Source organism: Mesoplodon mirus (assembly GCF_964341445.2).
Source record: "Mesoplodon mirus genome assembly, chromosome: 11".
Classification (NCBI taxonomy): Eukaryota; Metazoa; Chordata; class Mammalia; order Artiodactyla; family Ziphiidae; genus Mesoplodon; species Mesoplodon mirus.
Genome location: NC_138987.1, coordinates 61,365,590 through 61,386,354, shown reverse-complemented (window position 1 = coordinate 61,386,354; position 20,765 = coordinate 61,365,590). Strand labels below are relative to the sequence as shown.

The window sequence follows — 20,765 nt, the reverse complement described above, 5'->3', positions numbered from 1 at the left end:
AGGCACTGATCCACACAGATGGACACACTCGGTTTACACACACACAGGAGCACACAGAGACAGAGAGACAAATGCACTTTCACCAAGAGACAAGCATACCCAGACAGGTACTCAGAGCCGACGACCCCACCTTCCTTGCCTTGGCAGAGAGGCAAACATCCACATATGGAGTTGGACACACACTCAGGTGTACGCCGGCACTGGCAGTCCGACAGACAAGCCCAGGAGCACACAAAGACAGATACAGGGATGTGACAGACACCAAACAAGGATTAGGAATGCTGAGAAGATGAGGCAGACACAGAGACACCCAGACAGACAGACAGAAGCCAGGAGGCAGGAACCTGGGTGCAGGCGGGGCAGAGAGGGAGGCAGGAAGGGGTAGAAGGCCCAAGGCCAAGAGGCTCCGTCCCGAATCCTGAGCCTGGCCGAGCACAGGGGCTGCTGAGATGGTGGCGGGCAGTGGGAGAAGCAGGCACACTCAGGCCCAGGGCACCCAGGACAGAAGCTCTTCACTAGAGTCCTGGTTTTCTGGAGTCCTACCCACCCCATCTCTACTCCTTTTGCTAGTCTCAGGTCACTGCTTTCTGTCTCCAGCTACACACACACACACACACACACACACACCCCACTCCCTGTCTCCATCTCTGTGTCTCTGTCTCTCATTCCGTCTGTATCAGCCTCTGCCTCTGGTTCTGCCCCTGTCTCTTCTCCACCTCTGTCTTAGGTCTCTCTGCCATCCTTAGCAGGTGAGGAGTTTTTGAGGACTGCCTCCTGGAAGACCCGCTCCTGGCCATCCTGGCGGGCAGAGGGAGGATGCTGACTGGAGGGGTGTGTGTTCCAAGCCGCAGCTGGGGGCCCCTCTCGCTCTGCCCAGGATCTTGAGGCGACAGGCAGAGAATCAGTGGCTCCCCGGGGGCGCCAGATGCGCGGCTGGTAGAAGGAGGGAGTGAGGGGGTGGGGCTGGTGGTGGTGGGTAGTAGGCAGGCGCTGGGGGAGGGAGAGGAGCCGGCTGGAGGAGGGTAGAGGGGGTGTGGCAAATAGCCCAAGGGAAGGAAGTGAGAGGCTGGGCTGGGGTCCGCCTGGAGGTGCATAATTAGTGTACTGGGGAGGGGGCTGTGCTGGGCTTGAGGATGAGCTGCGCTGCAGGAGTGCGTACGCCACCTGGTGGACAGATGAGGACACAAGCCTCCCTCTAAGCGATCAACAAGGACGCCCCCTTTCCCCAGTAGGATCGCTCTGCCCTGGGGCCCTAGGGAGCCCGGGAGGCAGTGGAGGATCGCAGAACTTGCTTGGAAGCTGAGGCTGGAGATGGCATCTCAGGCCTAAGAGGGAAGGGGAGGGCTCTTGTTTCTAGAGGTGCTTGGACCCATAGCTTCCTCAAGAAAGGAGGAATAGACTGAGAAGGTTAAACCAGGGAGGCAGCGGGAATGAAAGGCAGTGCTCCCCCCTTGGGCTTGGCAAGGGTCCTTCAGACGTTTAAAGCTGCCATCTCTGAGCATATTTGCTACTGTGGGGAGAGCGGGGCTCTAACCCTTTCTCAATCTTGGACCATGTAAAGCGGTGTGACCTTCTTCAAAAAGTTCCCTTCTCTGGCCAGGGGCTGAAGTAGACCTGGTACCCCCTTTGGTTGTAGCAGTCCTTTCCTGTCAACCCCTGGGATGTGAGATGTGTCTGTTGGTGGACCGTGGGGAAAACTGGTCTTCCCAGCTTTAGCTCCAGGGGCCCTCCTTCTCCTGAATCCAGGGTTCTGACTCTTGGCATCTGATTAATTACTCTCCATGAAGTGTGAGATGTCAGTGCTTCAGGAGCAAACTTAGAGACAGCTGTATGGGACCACCCTGAAGGATTAGAAAGCTGTTCACAACCCCAGTGTGTTCATTTCTTATTGTGGGATTTCTCACTGTGGGAGATAATTTTGGGTAGGGGTGGCAGTGTTGTCTCATAAAAGTGACAGTACAGAGAAACAAATCTTGGAGTTAGTGTCCTAGAGCCAGACAGAACACATGATCCAGAGAGGTGACGTCACTGGTTCAAGTTCACACAGCCAGGAGAAGCAGGTCTTTCTGGTCAAGTCCAGTGCCACCCACTTCCCTGCCACAGCCCAGTGAAGGGGGATGGAGCTCCAGAAGGGCACTGAAGACCTGATGCTCAAGCCTCCCTCCAGCACAGAGCATGGCTCCCTCTGGTGGCTGGAGCATGAAAGCACAGGCCAGCTCCCAGAGTCTCACACTCAGGTAGACACAAACGGCTTTTTTTCTTTCTTTCTTTTTTTTTTTTTACAATTTTATTTATAACAATATCTGTGTTATTTAGTTGTAAAGGAATTCAGCAAAAATTATTAAAACGTTCATATCCCCAAAACGGGGCTGCCCGCTTGCCCTTCCTTGGTGTGTCCCACTTCCTCCTCATCCCCAGGGGAGGGGAGCCTGGGGGAGTGTTTACCAAAGAAAGTCTCCAGCCCTGGGAGCCACAGTGGGGGCACTGGAGAGGGGGAGGGCCTGTCTGGTAGGGATACTGAGTGTGGCCATCTCAGAGGTGCCCCTAGAGTAGGGGCTGGGGCATGGGATGGCCTCCCCCAAGAACTAAAAAACTCCATCCTTTCCTTCCTACCTCAGCCAGAGCCAAATCTTCCAGACAAGGGCAGCAAAGGACTCACCCGCCCCAGAATCCCGGAATCAGCCCTCAGGGAGCTGGGAGGGGTGGGGGGGGATGAGAGGGGAGAGCCTTGACGACGTGTCTTGCACAGGGAGGGGGAGGCAGCGCCACCAGCTCTCCCAGTGGGGCTGCAGTTTTGGTGGGAAGGTGGGAGGCAGGGCCCCCTTATACCTGTAAGTTGTAGGGGCCCCCTTCCTGCGCCCCCTCCCGGAAGGCAGCATTGGGCGGGGTGCTGAGGAGCAGGCAGGAAGGAGAACGGAAAGAGATAATACTGTGCTCGCTTGCTCGCTTGCTCACTCACATATAAAAAGTAATTCCTTCATTTTTACATTTATACATCCCAGCAGGGCTGGGGAGGGGTTGGCTGGGCAGGATGGGGGCTCCTTGAAGGACTTCTCCGGCAGTGGGCAGGAGGCTCTCTGCAGAAGTCCGATGGTGCAGGACCCTATGCCAAGGGGTCCCCTATCTCGTCCTCAGGGCCCCGGCCCAGGAGTTCTCGCTTCTCATCCGTGCTGGCCAGGGAGTGGCGGCTGCCATGACCACCCATATAGAGTGTGGCGTACACGGGGTTGGTGAAGTTGGTGGGCTGCAAGGCGACAGAGCAGTCAGGTGGGGCTCAGGGGCTGGGCTCTGTGGCCCGGGTACCCCATCCCCACCTCCATTCCATCATCCAGCCCAATACCCTTGGTCACCCCACCCACAGCCCTTTGTCCCTGTCCTGGAAGCCTCCTCCCCTGTCATCCCAGCCCACCTTGTCAGGGTCCAGGGCGAAGTCGGCATCCAGTAGGCCCCCTACATCATCAGGCTCCCCGCCTTCGTACATCTTATAGGTGGGGTTCCCAATCTCCACGTTCATGGCCCCATTGGTCATCCGCTGATGCTGGAAGCCCTTAGCCCTGAGAGGAGGAAGGAGGTTGGGGGCAGGGATTCCAGGCGGATATGGCTATAGGGTGGTAAAATCATGGCCACCATTTTCCAGGCTCCCCATAACTCACCCTCGGACTCGCCGCTTGTACCAGAACACCACTCCCGCTACCAGAAGCAGCAGCAGCAGCAAGAGCAGAGGGATTAGGATGGAGGCCATATCTAGAGGGGAGGAGGTGGGGAGCTCAGTCTGAAAGGCCGAGGAGGCACAAAGTCCTCCGTCCCAGGTCCCGGCAGCCCGGCCTCCCCAACCGCTGCCACCTACGTCCAGGCTGCTGTTGGCCGACCACGTGCTCCTCACACCGGGGTCCCGCCATGTGGGGTGGGCACCTGCAGACAGGAGGGGCAGAGCTGAGGGGGCATGACATCCACAACCGTGGCTGCCGGGGAAACTGGGAGGGACCGCAAGATTCTGCTGATCCGGATCAGGCTTGGGGGAGGGAGGGATAATCTAGGCCCCAGTGAGGCGCAGGCCCAACTCACTGGCACTCAGGCATCATTTTGCTGTTCATGGTGCAGGAACCACCATTGCTGCAGTGGCCAACGCAGGTCAGACAGCTGGGGGCCACCCGGCCATCGGAGCAGCTGCAGGAAGGAGTGAGAGGTTGGGCAGGGCTGATGGAGGGTGTCTGAGATGCTGGGGAAGGGGCAGGGCGGGGCTGGGAGGAGTGGGCGGCGGGTGGGACACGGCAGGGTCTGGCCGGGCAGACTGCAGGGCGGGGCCCCACTCACTTGCAGGTGACATCCCCGCTCTGCTTGTTGACCACACAGGCCCCGTCGAGACAGCGGCTACACTTGTTCACCTCACACCTGGGCCCCTCGAAGTAGGCGGTGCAGCGGCACTGCCGGGAGCCGTCAGCAGCCATCTGGCACGTGCCGAAGTTCTCACAGTAGCCAGAGCACTGCCCTGTGTTTTGGGGGGGTGGAAGAGGAGGTGCCTCAGGAGGGTCCCCCAGAGGTTGTGGGGGGCAGCTGCCCGCCTGAGGGGACCCCCAGGCCTTTTGGGTGACTCCCGCCTCCTCCCGAGCCCCTGGCTGCCCCCACGTCACAGGCTCCAGGGTACAAAGATGTCCCGGAGCATCCTGACAGGGCACTGCTTTTGCTTGAATAATCCTGATGCCAGAGGGCTCACTACCTCGGTGGGGAGTGTGCTGACCCCTCCATGGGGGAGCACTGGCAACTTGGGCCTGGCTGGGCCGCAAACGGCCTCTCTCCAGAGAACTCGCACCTGTGACATCAACCTACGCTCTCAGACCCCCAGCTCCATCACGCCCTGCCCCAGGGCCCAGGGCCGGCTCACTCACGGTACTGGCAGCGGTCGCCCAGGAAGCCAGGCAGGCATCGGCACTGGGGCTGGTTGCCCTGGTTGACGGTGCAGGTGCTGTTGTTGGCACAGTACCCCGCACACACCTGCTGGGTGCATTTGGGGCCCGTGAAGCCTGTGGGGCACCGGCACGTGGGCATGCCTGGCGGGAGAGGATGTGTGAGCGGGGCTGTGGCCCACTGAGCCGCCCTGCCCTGTTGCAGGGGAACAGGGCTGGGAGGGCCTGGGCGGAGGGCAGACGGCAGAGGAAAGCGACACGGGGTTGGGGGCAGGGGTGAAGTAAGGCCGGGCAGGGGCTGGGGATTTGTCTGCGCGGAGGCGGCTTGCTGGAGGGGCTGGGAGCCCAGGGGCCGGGAGGAGTCCCGGCAGGAGAACTGAAGGCCGTACCGGAGGGGGAGGCAGCACAGGTGCCCCCGTTGCGACAGTGCTCCCAGCACTGGTCCAGCTCACACTTGTCGCCCGTGTAGCGGGGCTGGCAGCGGCACTTGGGCTGTCTCCGTGCATTGAGGAAGCAGCTGCCACCATTGAAGCACTGCAGGTTACAGGTTCCGGGCCGAGGAGCTGCAGGAAGGATCATGGTGGGGGTGTGCAGAGCCGGGGGGTGGTGAGGGGAATTCAGGTGCTGTAGGGAGGAGGGCTCTGAAGCATGGGATGGGGGACCGGGGAGGGGCATGAGCATACCGTCTGGCGGGGGCGTTGGCGAGGGCACAGCCACACAGGTGCCATTGTCTAGTCGCTTCCCATTGGGACAGGTGCAGACAGGTCCACTGGGGCTCAGCAGGCAAAGCCACTCGCACTTCTTGCGGTCACAGGGGTTGGTCACTGCAGGTGAGGGCAGGGGTGGGAGGATGCTGAGCCCTGTGGACCCAGAACCTCCCCTGCCCACCAGGACCTGAGGCTGCAGCCTGGAGACTCAGCACCCCCTGGCCTTCCCTGCCCCAGCCTGGGCTCTGTCTCCACTCACCTTCAGGCTGCTTGTGCTGGTGGTACAGGACCACATCCGAGGCGTGGCTCAGGCCCCCCGTCAGGTTGATCAACGGGCTATGCCCAAACTTATGGATCTTGAAGACACGATTATTAATGTAGGTGACGCCATAGATGTAATCCTCAAAGACATCGATGCTGAAGGGGTGACTTAGGCCTGCGGAGGGGTCAGAGGGGACTCAGGCCCTGGTCACACTCTCCAGGACACTGGGCCCCAAGGCTCCCAGGTACCTCTAACTCAAATATCCCAAAGCAAACTCTCCTCAACCTGTTCCTCCTGCTGTGGCCACTACTGGCAAAAGGTCCCATCAGCCCTAGACATCTGGGGTCAGGATCAACTTCTGCTCCCTCTTCTCACATTGGCTAAGTTCCTATTATTACCCATATTGCCTCCACGCAGCTCAATATACTCATTGGTAGAATGAATGAATGGAAAAGTGGCCCAGAGGGTCAGGGTGAGCCTCAGGCCTGCAGGACTGGTGCAGGGGGTGTCTGGTTGGGAGGGGCCTGAAAGGCACTGCAAGACTGTTGAGGGCCAGGCTGAGGAGGATGGTAGGTGCTAGGTGAGGCCTTGGGCTCAGAGGGGAGGACAAGGGCCCGAGGCTGCTGGTGGACTCTGACCTCGTTTGCTGTCAGCAGCCACGATGGGGTCAGTGCCGTTGAGCCGGATGCTGCCAATGACTGAGAGCTTGGCATCCGCCCAGTACAGACGTTCGTTGTGGTAATCCACGGCCAGGCCTGGGGGAGCAGAGAGCACCGTGAGGCCCAGCCTCCCTGCCCCAGGCTGTGGGAGCAAGCGGGACTGTCTCCATGTTTGGGACAGTTCCACCCTGCTCCCATGATCACTCCCAATCACCTCTTCTGGGAAAAGCCTCTACAACCCATCTGTCCCATCCCAGTCCAAGCCTCTTCCCCTAACTTTTGTGTGGCCCCAGGCTCAGCGAGCCTACCCCTCCCACATCCCCTGCCCACTCCTGCACGGACCTGTGGGCCATTGGATGTTGTCCTGTACCAGTGTCTCCCGAAGGGTCCCATCCATGGCTGCTGTTTCAATCTTGGGGTGGTTCCCCCAGTCTGACCAGTACATGGTGCTGGGGAGGGAGAAGGAGTGAGTGTGGCTAGGACCTGGGCTCCCACAGGAGGCCACTCAAGGTGGGCACAGGGCACAGAGACTGCTGGGTACACAGAGAGGAGGGTGTTCTTGTCCACCTCCTCCAGAGAGAACTAGGGGGAGTCAACTTCCTGACCTGGTTAAAGATCTTTTACTCTAAAACCACACTGTGCTGCTCCAGAGTCGTCTAAGTAGGCAGAGCTGCCCCCTGGAGCAGAGAAGCCCAGAACCTGGCTGCCCATGTCAGCCAGCCAAGTGGAGGTCAGGCCCCACCTGAGCAGGCCAGCAGGACCCCAGGCAGCATCAGGGAGGGCCAGGGCTGGGTGCAGCCTGGAAGACCCAGGGGCCTGCAGAGGACTCTGACCTCAGGCTGGTCTGGGAGAGGAAGGACAAGCCGGGGGATGCTGGGCACCCACCTCCAACCCAGGGCTTCCTAGCCCCAGCCCAGATGCCTCCCCCCAGGACCCCTGCCCACCCCCTCAGCGGGTCCACCACAATGGCGTGGGGCTCGTCAATCATGCCGGAGATGAGCGTCTTGCGGTTCTCGCCCTTCATCTGTGCCACTTCAATCACGTCTCGGCCCGAGTCGGTCCAATACACGTTCCCGGCAACCCAGTCGATGGCGATGCCCCTTGGCATCTTGAGCCCTGAAATCTGGATGAGGGGGTTATAGTTTCAGAGGCTTCCACCTTTCGTCTTCCTGCCCATTGTCCAGCCCCCCAACACCCGGCCAGCCTGTCCCTGCTAGATATCACGACCCTGATTTATTGAGGAACAGAGTAAAGCCCAAAGAGACGAAATAGGCTAGTAAGATGGAATAGGTTAGTTAGTGGGCTGGCTGTGACGATCAGGAACTGAACGTGGCTCTGATGCTGCTGGCCAGGTGCCCCCTGTGCCTTGTAGCCTCGGGCTGCCATGCGGCAGAAACACCTACTGATGATGGTGCTGCTCTGTCTACCTGCTGTCCGTGCCTCATGACGTAATCCAGAATCTGCCCTGCATGCCAGTCTCACCCTTTGCCCCTTCCGCTGTCCTCTGCAAACTCTGCTCTGAACAGTCTGCTTTTTGGAATCTTCCCACCCAGCCCCGTGCCTCCACGTAGGTCCCACCCCAGGCTGGGTGCTCACATTAAGGTGGGTGACACCCCGGTCAATCTGTCGCCGGTGGCGATTGGATGTGGTGGGAGGCGCAGCAGGTGGCAGGCTGCGGTAGGAGATGGTGCCCGTGTGCCAATTGGTCCAGTAGACGCGGCCAGCCTTGACATGGACATCCATGGCATCGATGCGGACACTCTCATCACCCTGGAAGGCCTGCTCATAAGCCGAATGGGGGTGACTGGGGAACAGGCTTCGGATCTCATTGTCATCAGCAATGTACAGGACCTGATACTCAGAGCCTGGAGGGACAAGAGACCAGATGTTGGCGGGGGTGAAAGGTGGGGCTGGGGGCTCTTGCGCCTGGTGCTGGAAGGAGCCGCCGCAACGTGCTCCCCACCCAGCCCAGCGCCTTTCACACTAACAGTGTCTCTTCTCCTAATCAAACCATCTGACCCAGCCAGAAGCCTCTGTCATCCGGTCCCAGAGCCAGGCTTGAGGACTCCAGCCTCAGCCCTTGGAACTCCCCCCCTCCCCCCACTCCCCTCCTCTCCTCTCCTGAGGTGATCTAGTGTGACCTGCTGTCCCTCCTCCTCCAGCCTCATGGACTTCTGCCGCCTCATGGCCTCTGCTAGCATCACCACGGTCCCTGATCCCCACTGATATCTGCTTGCGGGTGCACACACATGTGGGGGTGTATGAGCATGGCCATGGAGGGAGGCAGGTGTGCATGGGCATCTGAGTGCACTTGGGCACATGTGGTGGGGTTGTGTGTGCACAGTGTGTGTGTGTGTCTGGGTGTGCATACATGGATGTGGGGTGTGTTTGTATACAGGCATGAGGAAGGTGCAGGTGTGCGTCAAAGCATATGTGGGTGTAGAACTTACATGTTCTCACCAAAACAAACAAACAAAAAAGTAAATACATGAACTGATAACTGTTAACTCGATGGGGGGGAATCCTTTCACAAGGCGTATGTACATCAAATCATCACCTTGCACACATTAAATATCTTACAATTTTGTCAATTATACCTCAATAAACCTGAAAAAAGCATAATGGGAATATGCAGGTGGGGTACACTTGGCTCTGTTAAGTGTGGTGATGCGCACCTGCGTGCTCTCCCCCCAAACTGCCTCAGCCCCAGGACCTCTGGTCCCTGCGCAGCTGCCAGAACGGAGTGCAGAAAGCTGTCCTGCGGGTCTGGAATTCCAAGCTTGGGCAAGGGTGCTTGGAGGAAAACACAGCGTTCCAGGTCCCGTTTCTTATCCTGGCGTTGTAAGCCCCGCCCCCTCTCTCCATCCTCTCCCAGCTCCTACCTTCCGCCTTGCAGGTGTTGTGCGTCTTCATGAAGTTGCGCGCGCAGCTGCACAGGTGGCCGCCCTTGGTGTTGTTGCAGAGCTGTGAGCAGGTGCCGAAGCGCAGGCATTCGTTGATGTCTGGGGGTTACACAGGAGGGTCATGGAAAGTCTTGCGGCTGGGGCTTCTGCCCGCCCCGCTGGGCCCCACCTTCCTACCCTGGCATCCAGGCTGGCCTGGCACCGTGTGGAAGCCAGAGCGGCAGGCACAGTACGCGGCTTTCTCGGTGCGCACGCAGCGTGCCTCATCCCCGCAGATGCTGGCGTTGGCGGCGCAGCTGGTCAGCTTGGGGTCTACAAAGACAGAGAGTCTAGGCCTGGGCTTCGACTCTCAGCCCCTCCCGGCTAAACCCTGCCCCAGCACGCCGGGTCTCACCGATGCTGCAGCCCTCCTCGTCAGAGCCGTCCCCGCAGTCATCGAACATGTTGCAGCGCAGGGAGGAGGAGAGGCAGTGCTGATTCCGGCACAGAAACTCCTTCTTGTCTTTGCAGTGGGGGGTCTGGGCTGTGGGCGGCTCTGGGGGAGGGCGGGGCTTGAGGTCCGGGGTATTTACCACCCTGCCCCCTCTTCCCACTGGAACCCCCAGTCAGTCACGGGTAGAGGGGGTCCCAAGCCTGGCTGTCAAGCTTCAGGGGAAGCTGGTTAAACATCCAGATTCTCAGTCTCCACCTCAATACCTTCCCCAGGGGCTTCTTTCCCTCCAAAACAGGGCCCCCAGGCTCCCGGCAGTGGATCCTCCCCTCTCCCGGTGAATCGGCTCAACAGATGATGAGCCCACTTGGCCCAGCCCCACTGCCTGTGCAGCACCCCCACTCTAGGCTCCCCAGGCTCCCCCTTACTGGCCCCCTGCTCACCACAGTCCTCCTCATCAGTCCCATCCCCGCAGTTGTCCGTGCCGTCGCACTGGCGCCCGATCCACAGGCAGACGCGGTCGTTCTTGCAACGGAAGGGCCGGTTTGGAGGGCACACGAACCTGGCTGCAGCAGCGAGAGGAGACAAGTCAGAATCAGCCTCGGGGGCGGGGGCGGGCCGAGGGCCACCAGGGTGTGTCAGAACCCCGCCTCCGCCTCGACAGAAGCCCCGCCCCCGCCTTGGAGCCCTGCCCCGTCCGAAGCCGCGCCCCCACCCAGGAGCCTCACCGCACTCCTCTGGGTTCTCGTCTGAGTTGTCCCCGCAGTCGTCCTCGCCGTCGCACTTCCATGCTAGCGGCTTGCACAGGGTGTTGTTGCACTGGAACTCGTCCAGGGGGCAGGTCCGCACTGGGCGTCAGGGGGAGCAAAGAGTAAAGAATGAGCCCTGAGCCCCAGGCTGCTGGCGGCCGGGTCTTGCCCTCCCTCCAGGGGCAGAGACCTAGAGGGAACACGCAGAAAGCGGTGGTACCACCAGATCGAACCCGAGTTTCCTAATTTTCTACCAGCCGGGTAAGCTGGGCAGAACTGCCTCCTCTGGTATTTAGGGGAGAAGAGGCATTTTTGGGGAAGTGTCCAGAGGGGTCCAGAGAGCCCTCTTTCTCTGGTGGTGTGGCAGGGCTCCGGTGTGGCAGGGCTACTGTAGTTCAATGGCAGGTACACTCAGCTGGGAGTCAGGAGACCTAGGTTCCAATCCCTGTCCTTAGTCCCCCAGCGCAGAGCTAGGACATCTGCCCTCAGTGCTCCAAGCGCCAACCTTCTCTCACCCGGCCTGCCCACTGCCCCAGGAAAGGAAAGTGAGCAGGGACTTTATTTCTCAGGGCAGCTGACTGCTGTGTTGGAACTTGTGGGGTGGGGCCTGGGTGGACACAGCCCACAGGTTTTTCTGCTGGATTTCAACCCAACTGGCTCCTGATTAAGTGCTATTGCGGGGTGGGGGTAGGGTGGGAGGGCTGGGGAGCCGAGCTGGAGGGGCTCACCGCCAGTGCTGCAGGCTTCCTCATCACTGCCGTCCATGCAGTCAGCATCTGCATCACAGCGCCAGCGCAGGGGGATGCAGTGACCACTCTTGCACTGGAACTGGTCCATGTCACAGCGGGGGGTGCAGTCTTTCTGTGGGCGCAGGAGCAGCATCCTGGTCAGACCTGGGCACCCCTGCAGGCCTGCCCTGACTCTTCTAAGGCCATCCCTCCCTCCCTCCTTCTGGTCTCCCTGCCCACCTCGTCTGAGCCATCTGCACAGTCATGATCCCCATCACATTTCCAGCGCCCAGCGATGCATCGGCCATTGGCACAGGAGAACTCACTCTCAGAGCAGGGCCGAGGGGCTGGGAAGGACAGGGGAGAGACAGGCCCCAGGAGGGTGGGCATAGGGACTCAGCCCTCGAGAGCATCTCCAGCCCTTGCAGAGCAATATCACCCATCCCTGTGTCCCTGAAGGCCACAGTTGACTGGCATAATGACCAAGATGCTCAACTAATCCCGGGCAAGCCAACTGGCTGCCCTCATGGGACCGGTCGGGCCCAGAGGGCACTCACACTTACCCCTCTGGGGCAGACACATGAGAGAGGGCACGGGTCCCTGGCCTTGCCCTCAGGACAGACTGTGTTTGGGGAGGGGAAGGGAGGGACAAGACCACTAAGGCAAGCACCAGGGTTTAGGGAGAGGCCAGTAAAGGATGATGGGCTGGCACAGCACGGGGACAGGTGGGCTCTGGGGCAGCAGCAGGGGATGTGGTAGGAGCACGGGCACATCAGAGACACCTACCTCTGCAACCCCCAGAGGACAGTGTGAAAATGGAGAGAAACATGAGATGAGGTGAAATGGCACAAACTCAAATACACAACATGGAGCGGGGTGGGGTGGGGTGGGGTGAGGCGGGAGGGAGCTCCTGACCCCCAGCCCTGGGAAGCAGCCACCTGCTCTAGTGCAGCCTGGTGGCAGTAGGGGCAGGGGTACTGAGCGGGGAGGTCTCCTGGGGGAGGACACCTGCTGGGCCGGGTGGGACGGGGTAGGGGACATACTGCAGCTCTCCTCATCAGAGTTGTCGCCACAGTCATTGTCGTAATCGCACTGCCAACGGCCCGGCACACAGCGGTTGTTCTTGCAGCGGAACTGGTAGGGCTCACAGGTACGCTCGTCTAGAAGAGGCAAGATTGAGGGGCAGTCAGGGACAGAGTCGGGGGCAGACGTCAGGGCCCCGGAAGGTGTGGTCAAGATGGCCAGGAGCGGGAGAGTGGGCATTCCAGCCTGACCAAGGTCAGCAGTGGGAGTCCAGGCCGTGTTCTGAGATGTGGAGTCTATGGGACCTTCTGGGGCAGGAGGGACGTGAGTGGAGGGAGCTGCTTTGGGGAGGGGATCGACAGATCCCATAGGTGGGCAGGTGTGTGCTGATGAGATGCTGGCAGGAGTCGGGGCGGGAATTAGACAGGAGGTGGTGGGCACAGGCCATACGGGGACGCAGGCGGCAGGCAGCCCCAACCCTGCCCGTCAGGTGCCTTTCCCTGGAGCAGGGCTGGGGGAGCTCACCACACTCCTCTTTGGGCTCATCCGAGCCGTCCCCGCAGTCGTCCTCTCCATCACACTTCCAGCGCGCTGGGATACAGCGGCCCGAGTCCTTGCAGCGGAATTCATCCACTCCGCAGGTCATCTGGGCTGCAAGGGAGTGGCCCAGTGATGAGGGGGAGGCTCCTTTCAGGAATGCACTGTGAGGGTGAGGTCTGGGTGGGAGCGGCCACCGAGGGGGGTCACACGTGGGGGTAGTGGGAGCAGCAGACACTGTGGAGGGGGGGTGGGCTCCCGGAGACTCACTGCAGTTGGCGGGCTCGTCACTGCCGTCCACACAGTCGTTGTCCCGGTCACAGACCCAGACTCGGGGGATGCAGCGCTTGGTGATGGAGCACTGGAACTGGTTGGGGGCACAGGTCACCTCGGCTGCGGGGTTGGGGAGAGAATGAGGACCTGCCCATTCCACCTCCCCCACACAGTTCAAGATCCCCATCTTCTCCCTCTTCCAAGCCCTGGCCTTGTCCTGGTCCTGCCAGCAATTTCTTGGGAGGAAGGAAAATTATCTTCAATTTTGGTGATTTTGTCTTCTGGATCTGCACATCTCTACGATGTGCGTGATGATTTTACGAGCAAACCAAGTCACACCCCATATAATTTATGTTGCTCATCTAGTAACATTACTTGAGAGCAGCACGACCCCTAGAAGAAGTGGGGGCTGGATTTCAATGTGAATAGTGTTTCCGTGCCCGTTTTCCACACCCCGCTCCCTGCCACCGCCCGGGGCACTCACGGCAGTCCCTCTCGTCCTCCCCGTCTCCGCAGTTGTCCTGCCCATTGCAGCGGAAGATGCCCGGAATACAGCGGTTGGTGTTGGTGCACTTGAACTGACTGGGCAAGCAAACGTGGATGTCTGTGGGGGTGGCAGGAGGGGAGGGTAACTAACGGTGGATGCAGGACTCGGGAAGGGCGGGGGTCCCACTCCCTCGGGGGGAGAGCGCAGGCCCAGGGCTGGAGCAGCAGGAGTCCAGCCTGGAGAGGTGGCTGCTGTGGGCTGAGCCTCCTTGCCCTGGGAGCGCAGTTACCAACCCCCAAATCCCGGGGAGGACAAGGCGGGGCGGGAGGGCAGCCCTTTACCGCAGTTGGCCTCGTCACTGTTGTCCTGGCAGTCGTTGTCCCCGTCACAGATGAAGGCAGGGTTCGTGCAGATGCCTGTCGAGCACTGGAACTGTCCTGGGCGGCACTTGAACTCGGCTGCCGGGAGGGGAGGCTCAGCGTCAGCAGGGCCGGGGGGTGGGCCACTAGGGGCCTCGGGAGTCGGGCGGCCCTGACGCAGGACCCTCTTGCCACCCCACCCGGGCACTCACGACAGTCCGGGGGCTCGTCCGAGTGGTCCCCGCAGTCGTCCTCCGTGTCACACTTCCACCAGAAGGGGATGCACTTGTCGTTCTTGCACACAAACTGGAGGGCAGGTGGGGGCGAGAGGGGTTGGTGGGGGTCTGGGGAACTCAGGAGGTTTTCTTTCGAGGGGCCGGGATGTCTCAAAGAAGCAGGGGGGTCAGGTATCTTGGGGGGAGGTTGAGCTGGATGGGAGGTTGGGGTGTGGTGAGCGCAGGAAGGCCAGGCGAGGGGGCATCTGTGTGGAGGTTTGTGGGGGGAGTCAGGGTTAGGGGGTGGGGTGTTTGTGTGAGGTGACGGGTGTAAAAGTATTGCTGTGGGGAGACAAGAGGTAGGCAAGAAATGCGGGGGTGTTAGCGTGGGAAAACCAGATGTGTGAGGACAGTAGGGCGGGTGCTGGGGTCCCAGGAGGAGTACAGGTAGTGGTGTGGGAGATCGGGGATCGAGGCATGGGGAGCGGGGTCTGGGGAAGAACCTCACCTGGCTGGCCGTGCAGTTGGACACACAGTTGCGCCCATCGCCACCCAGGTAGAAGTTGGTGGGACAGGCACACTTGTGGCCGCCCCCGGGGGACAGCAGGCACAGGTTGCTGCAGCCGCCATTGTTGACCTTGCAGGGGTGGTTGGGTACTGCCGGAGGAAACGTGGTTAAAGGGTGGCAGACTGGCCCAGTTTATGGACCACTGCTCCCTGGGCCGCCGGCCTCTGGCGGGGCGAGGGCAGTGCTCGCTGGTAACACGTTTTCTGGTCTTTCAAAGGCTGCCTGGCCCATCTATCCTGGGCAGAGGTGGGATGGGTCCAGACCCTGCTCTTTCAGGAGAGCTGAAGCCAGAGATAGGAGAGGACTCTGCTGAGGTCCCAGGATCAGGCTGGACCCAAGCCCCGCACGCGGCCTCCCCTGTGCTCTCCCCCTCAGCTCTGGCCTGCCTACCTTCGGGGTCTGGCCTTGGTGGTCTCCACCCAAACCTGCTCTACTGGACGGCCTCAGGGCCTCGCTGCTACAAGATTCTAGGGCTGGACCCAAGCTGGGCTGTAGCTCCTGAGAGCCAGAACATAGCCTGCCTACAGGCCTCCGAATCTCCTGGTGTCTGCAGGCACTGCTTGGTCAGTGCTGGGGAAGGGGTGGGCTGGAATCCCTGCTGAGACAACAGGGCCCCATCCCACCTCAGGGGCCCCTCGTGCCTGGCTCATCGGGGGTCGGCTCTCGGTCCCCGGCCGCTTACCGTCAGGCTGGCGCAGGGCATGGAAGACATGCAGGTCCATGGGCCGGTGCAGTGTGCTGATGAGGAGCGTCTTGTTGGTGCCCGTGGTCTTGTGGGCTCTGTTGATGGACTTTGTCTCCCAGTCGGTCCAGTAGACGTAGTCCTCGAACAGGGTCAGGGCGAAGATGTGCGGTATGTCCTGGCTCAGCACTGAGGGTGGCAGGGGGCCGGGGGACAGGCCAGGTGGCCGGTCAGCACCGAGTAGTACTGGGCGCCTTCCCTACTGGGCCCTTAACCCCACAGCAACCTTATGAGGTGGGCACTAGCCCAGCTCCAGCCCCTGGCCGCACAGCTGGCAAGTGGCAGAGCTGAAATGCAACTCCTGGCCTGTCTGACAGCAGGTTCCTGCCCAAATACACTCTACGGTTCCCTGGGAGGGAGTGGGGGCGTCCTGGGTACGCCAGCCCCAGCCCTTCTGCTCCCACCTTCCTCGGGGCCTGTCATCTGAAACCGTGCATGGGAAGGTGCCTCTCTCTCTCCTTCCCGAGGGAGCTGGTGGTGGCCTCATGCCTGGGCGGATCCAGGGGGCATACCCTGGGGTGCTCTGAACCCCCAGACCCCTGGTGGGTGGTGTCCTCAGACCATGCCTTCTGGCTTTTAAGCCTACTCTTGCCCCAAAGGCCTGATCCCCTGTAGCTTCAGAACCCCCATCCCCACTAGGTCTGCTGTGCCTGGGCAGCCTCACTGGCACACTGACCGACGTGACGGTTGGAGCCATCCAGGCTGGCAAACTCAATGTAGTCCTCACGGGCGTCGGCCCAGTAGATGCGCTCAGTGACGTAGTCCAGTGTCAGGCCGTTGGGCCACGTGATCTTGGTGTCCACGATGACACTGCGGCCAGACCCATCCATGCCGATCCGGCCGATCAGTGAGTGGTCCCCCCAGTCTGTCCAGTACAGGTACCTGTCAGGTGGGTGAGCAGTGAGCCCTGAGAGATCCAGCAACTGGTCCCACCAGGAGCCTGCAGGGAGGCTGGGTCTGGACGCCTGAGTGTACCAGCTGCTTTCAGAGGTTCCCCCAACCGTCCTCGCCCACGTACCCATTCTGCACGTCCACCACCAGAGCCCTGGGCTCACGGAGGCCAGAGCTGACCAACACCGTGCGATAGGCCCCGTTGAGCTTGGACACTTCGATGGTGTCCCGGCCTTTGTCACACCAGTATAGGTTGCCGCCGACCCAATCCACAGCCAGCCCGTCGGGGTTGCTGAGGCCCGTCCTGTGCAGCACCTGCGGGCAGGGGCAGGGAGGAAGGGCCCTGGGTGAGTTGGGGCAGGACTCTCAGCTGCTCTAGGAGCACAGCGGATGGAAAAGGCCCAGCCCCGGGCATGGTGTCAGCCCAGGCTCGAGGAAAGGGGTCTCTGGATGAGAGAGACCACAACCCAAACCCCACAATGCCTGGGAGCACAGGTTTAAGGGAGGTCAGACAGAAGGGGAACTTACTGCTAATTAGGGAAAGAGACAGGAATCTCCTAGACCTCGCTCGCTGGGCTTAGGGGAGAGAGGAGTGAGGACAAGCAGAGTCCTGCGGTGACTCAGTGTGGAGCGGGGAAAAGGAATAATTCAGTGGGGTGGGTGAGAAGAAGGGGAGATGGCCTTGAAACGGAGAGGGCCCTCTGGGCAGGGACACGGGCTGACTCTCTCCCCCCGGCCTCACCTGTACATTGCTCCCGTTAAGGTGCATCCTTCGGATCATGCTACCCTGGGTTGTCACGTCTGTCCAGTAAATCATCTGCTCTCGGTAGTCAAAGTCCAAGGCGACAGCATTGTTTAGGCCCTTGGTTTGGGGGGTGAGCAGAGAGGAGACCGAAGAGTCAGGACGTGGACGGCGGGAGAAGTCAGTGGGGGGATGGCCATGGGCCCGAGTGCGGAGAACGAGGGGCTGTACTGGGTGAGGGACATAGCTGTGGGTCTGGGGAGGCAGTGGGGTGAGGAGGGCGGGTCTGGCACCTGCTTAAGCAGCGTGTAGTTGGACCCATCCAGGTTGAGCTTGCGCAGGTAGTACCGGTTGGCAAAGATCAGAAACGGCTCCTCGTCTGGAGGCAGAGGAGGCCGGCTCAGCTGCTGGCTGGGGCGCATTCTAGCACCCCCGGTCCCCAGCCTGCCTTCAGCCCTGCTGTTCCAGCCCGCCCGCCACAGCCCCTGGCTGCCTGCCAGGGCCAACGGCACACCCTCTAAGCCCCCGTCTCACCAGTCACAGCTTTGCAGCTATGGGGGTCGCCGCCGCGGGGGGCATAGCCCTCCACACACAGACACTTGTAGCTGCCGTGGGTGTTGATGCAGCGCTGGCTGCAGGGGAAGGTGGTGCTGCACTCGTCCACGTCAGCGCATGTCCGGCCGTCGTCCTTCAGGCGGAAGCCAGGGCGGCAGCGGCACTGCGGGCACAGGGAGCCTGGGGTGGGCACGGGCAGGGGTCTGGGCCGCCCCAGGTACTGCAGGCCTCTCACCTCGAGACCGAGGGTCCGCCCTGGGTGGCTGGCTGTGACGGGGAAGCCCAGCCTCACCGAGGGAAGCAGGCAGCACACAGGCACTGAGCTGGCCCACGCCAGCTGTCTGGCTCTCACCCCCACCCAAACCACTGGCGTGAGTCCCCAGTGACTGCCACGACTCTGCGTCCCGAGGTCGAGGCTCAGGCCTCCTCTTATGTGACCCGCGAGCCTCATCTGACAGAGCCCATCACCTCTTCCTCCAGCACTTTCTTCGCTTGGCTGCTCTCCCGCCCCCAAGGCTGCCCCTGCTCAGGCTCCTCTGCTGCTCCCCCCTCACCTCACTGCCCTCAGTGTGGCTGAGCACAGGGCTCAGGCCTCGGACCGCCCTCTTTTTCATCTACACTCGCCCCCTTCGGGATCTTATCCAGACTCATGACTTAAATGCCGTCTCTATGGTGATAGCTCCCAGACTCTCTCTCCGGTTTGGCCTCTCCCTTGAACTGCAGACCTGTGCATCTGGTGCCTGCTTGACATCTGCATTTCCCTCCTTCTCTCGTGCCCCTGACCTCATCTGCCAGCAAAGCCTGCTGGCTCAACCTTCCAAACAGATGCAGAACCAACTAAGCAGAGATTTCTGTTGTGCTCCATGCTGGGTCCCCAGTGCCTAGAACACTGCCTGGCAGAATAGGTGCTGAGTTAGCCCTTGTTGGATGAATGAACGAATGAATAAATGAATGAATGAATGAGGGATGGAGAAAGGAGTCCCAGCCAGGCTCGGGAGCGTGGAGGCTCCCACCCGGGGCACAGCACACCTTGAAGCCGATCTTGAGGTCCTCGCAGTCCTGGCTGCAGCCGCTGAGCTTGCGGCTGAGACACTCGTTGACGTGGCAGCCGCGCTCGTCTGAGCCATCGCCGCAGTCGTCCTGACCGTTGCAAAGAAGCGCCTCGGCCACGCAGCGCCCGCTGCTACACAGGAATTGTGAGGAGGCGTTGCACTTGTGCTCTGGGGGGACGGAGGTGGCGGGTCAGCCGGGTCCTGGGCAGTCTCGGGGATGGGGCCAGGGGCTGAGAGTGGGGAGGGAGCCACGCGTGGGGCCCACCTGGGCTGGTGCAGTGCGGGTTCTTGGGGGCCTCGTCACTCTGGTCGTGGCAGTCATTTTCACCATCGCATTCCCACTGCCGGGAGCTCAGGCAGCGCCCGTTGGCGCAGCGGAACTCGTTGGGGCCGCAGGTCGGGTACTCTGCGGTGGGAAGGGCAGGTGAGGCTGGTGGCCTGTGCGTGGAGGGCGGGGCCCCCTCCCACTGCGGCCCCGGGCTCACCACACTCGGGGGACTCGTCAGAGCCGTCGGCGCAGTCCCGGTCGTGGTCACACATGAAGTGCTTGGGGATGCACTGGCGGTTCTGACACATGAACTCACGGTCCTCACAGGTGCTGTTGTACACTGCGGACAAAGGCGGATACGGCCCCTCAGCCCCCGCCCGACCAGCTGCTGACTGTCACCCCCCGACCTTCCTGTGGTCTGACTGGTATAATGGGCAGAGCGCTGGACGGGGCGTCTGGACACCTGGTCTGTAGACAGGGCTCTGCCACTGACCGCCTGAGTGACCCCTGCGGAAACACTTCCTCCCCTGGACCTCGGTCTCCCCTTCTGCAAAGTGAGACCACAGCCCCACCACTCACAGCAGCCGGCTGTGACACTCTCATCAGCGCCGTCAGCACAGTCCTTGTCACCGTCACAGAGCCAGCGCTCGGGGACACACACGTGGGTGCCCGGGCAGGAGAAGGAGCTGGGGCCACATGTCTTGCCTTCTGTGGAGGGAACAGGGAGCCACTGAGAGACGCAAGAGCAGTAGGAGCAGGGCCAGGCAGCTGGGGTGACATCCCCACTGCTGTGCTGTCCCCGGTGGGGTGTGTAGGGGGCTCTGCCCTTCCCGGGGCCACCTCCCCAGCCAGACCCCAGGCCCCTCTCACCACAGTGAGCAGCCTCGTCCGAGCCGTCCCCACAGTCATCGCTGCCATCACACAGCCACTGCTTGGAGATGCAGCGATGGTTCTGGCACTCAAACTGGGCCTCTGAGCAGAATTTGTCTGGGGCAGTTGGAAGCCACAGTTAGATGGGGAAGGGATGGCGGGTCACTCAGCTGGGCAGGTAGATGCCAGAGGACGGATGGGAGAGACACCCACGGCACCCTCTGTGGGGGGCTCAGCAGGGGCTGGAGAGACAGCCCCCGTCTCAGAGCCTGAGGGTCTGGGTTGGGGGCATGGGGTGAAGCCCTGGGTGCCCTTCTCAAAGGAGGGCATTTCCTGCGAGGGAATCAAGAGGTGGGGCCTGGACAGGGTCTCAGCGGCTAAGGCGAAGCCCCAACCCCACAGGTCCTCTGGGTGCCTAGTTCAGGTGAGTGGGTGCTTGCGGTCACTCACTGCAGTGGGTCTCATCCTCGCCGTGTTCACAGTCGTCCTCCTTGTCACACGTCCAACTCATGGGGATGCAGCGCCCACTGGGGCAGGCAAAGTAGTTCAGGGGGCATCTGGGGCGCTTCACACCTGGGGGCGAGGGAGGCATGAAGGCACAACCACCTCGGGGGTCCGCTGCCCACCGCACACCTGCCCACTGGCCGGACCTGGGCAGTCGCGCTCGTCGCTGTAGTCCCCGCAGTCGTTCGCGCCATCGCACACCCAGCTGGGCGCGTAGCAGAGGGAGGTCCGCTCACAGGGCTGGAAGCGCACGCCCTTCACCCCCAGGCGGAAGTAGCTGCTGCAGTCGGTGGCGCCTGGCGAAGGCGAGGATGAGGGTGACACCAGGTTCCCTCCA

General features: G+C 61.3%; 1 protein-coding gene across 1 annotated transcript in view; it reads right to left on the bottom strand.

Annotated features, from left to right (window-relative positions):
* Positions 1-2,346: 2,346 nt before the first annotated feature.
* Positions 2,347-20,765, bottom strand: part of LRP1 (LDL receptor related protein 1) — an 82,109-nt gene continuing 63,690 nt past the window's right edge. Inside the window, exons 49-89 of the mRNA XM_082634660.1 lie at positions 20,575-20,724; positions 20,375-20,497; positions 19,925-20,041; positions 19,634-19,762; positions 19,272-19,394; positions 19,052-19,192; positions 18,764-18,954; positions 17,714-17,897; positions 17,473-17,558; positions 17,180-17,299; positions 16,565-16,752; positions 16,223-16,428; positions 15,487-15,675; positions 14,745-14,893; positions 14,234-14,327; positions 14,004-14,120; positions 13,660-13,779; positions 13,173-13,295; positions 12,891-13,016; positions 12,386-12,502; positions 11,583-11,689; positions 11,343-11,475; positions 10,594-10,713; positions 10,309-10,431; positions 9,830-9,970; positions 9,613-9,747; positions 9,415-9,534; positions 8,129-8,397; positions 7,477-7,655; positions 6,875-6,981; positions 6,512-6,628; positions 5,871-6,047; positions 5,588-5,728; positions 5,294-5,467; positions 4,887-5,048; positions 4,315-4,489; positions 4,066-4,167; positions 3,848-3,912; positions 3,654-3,744; positions 3,410-3,554; positions 2,347-3,244 (exon numbers count right to left, since the gene is read on the bottom strand). Of these exons, the coding sequence (XP_082490786.1) occupies positions 3,104-3,244; positions 3,410-3,554; positions 3,654-3,744; positions 3,848-3,912; positions 4,066-4,167; positions 4,315-4,489; positions 4,887-5,048; positions 5,294-5,467; positions 5,588-5,728; positions 5,871-6,047; positions 6,512-6,628; positions 6,875-6,981; positions 7,477-7,655; positions 8,129-8,397; positions 9,415-9,534; positions 9,613-9,747; positions 9,830-9,970; positions 10,309-10,431; positions 10,594-10,713; positions 11,343-11,475; positions 11,583-11,689; positions 12,386-12,502; positions 12,891-13,016; positions 13,173-13,295; positions 13,660-13,779; positions 14,004-14,120; positions 14,234-14,327; positions 14,745-14,893; positions 15,487-15,675; positions 16,223-16,428; positions 16,565-16,752; positions 17,180-17,299; positions 17,473-17,558; positions 17,714-17,897; positions 18,764-18,954; positions 19,052-19,192; positions 19,272-19,394; positions 19,634-19,762; positions 19,925-20,041; positions 20,375-20,497; positions 20,575-20,724 (5,717 nt within the window). The 3' untranslated portion in view covers positions 2,347-3,103. The remainder of the gene's footprint in view (positions 3,245-3,409; positions 3,555-3,653; positions 3,745-3,847; positions 3,913-4,065; positions 4,168-4,314; positions 4,490-4,886; positions 5,049-5,293; positions 5,468-5,587; positions 5,729-5,870; positions 6,048-6,511; positions 6,629-6,874; positions 6,982-7,476; positions 7,656-8,128; positions 8,398-9,414; positions 9,535-9,612; positions 9,748-9,829; positions 9,971-10,308; positions 10,432-10,593; positions 10,714-11,342; positions 11,476-11,582; positions 11,690-12,385; positions 12,503-12,890; positions 13,017-13,172; positions 13,296-13,659; positions 13,780-14,003; positions 14,121-14,233; positions 14,328-14,744; positions 14,894-15,486; positions 15,676-16,222; positions 16,429-16,564; positions 16,753-17,179; positions 17,300-17,472; positions 17,559-17,713; positions 17,898-18,763; positions 18,955-19,051; positions 19,193-19,271; positions 19,395-19,633; positions 19,763-19,924; positions 20,042-20,374; positions 20,498-20,574; positions 20,725-20,765) is intronic.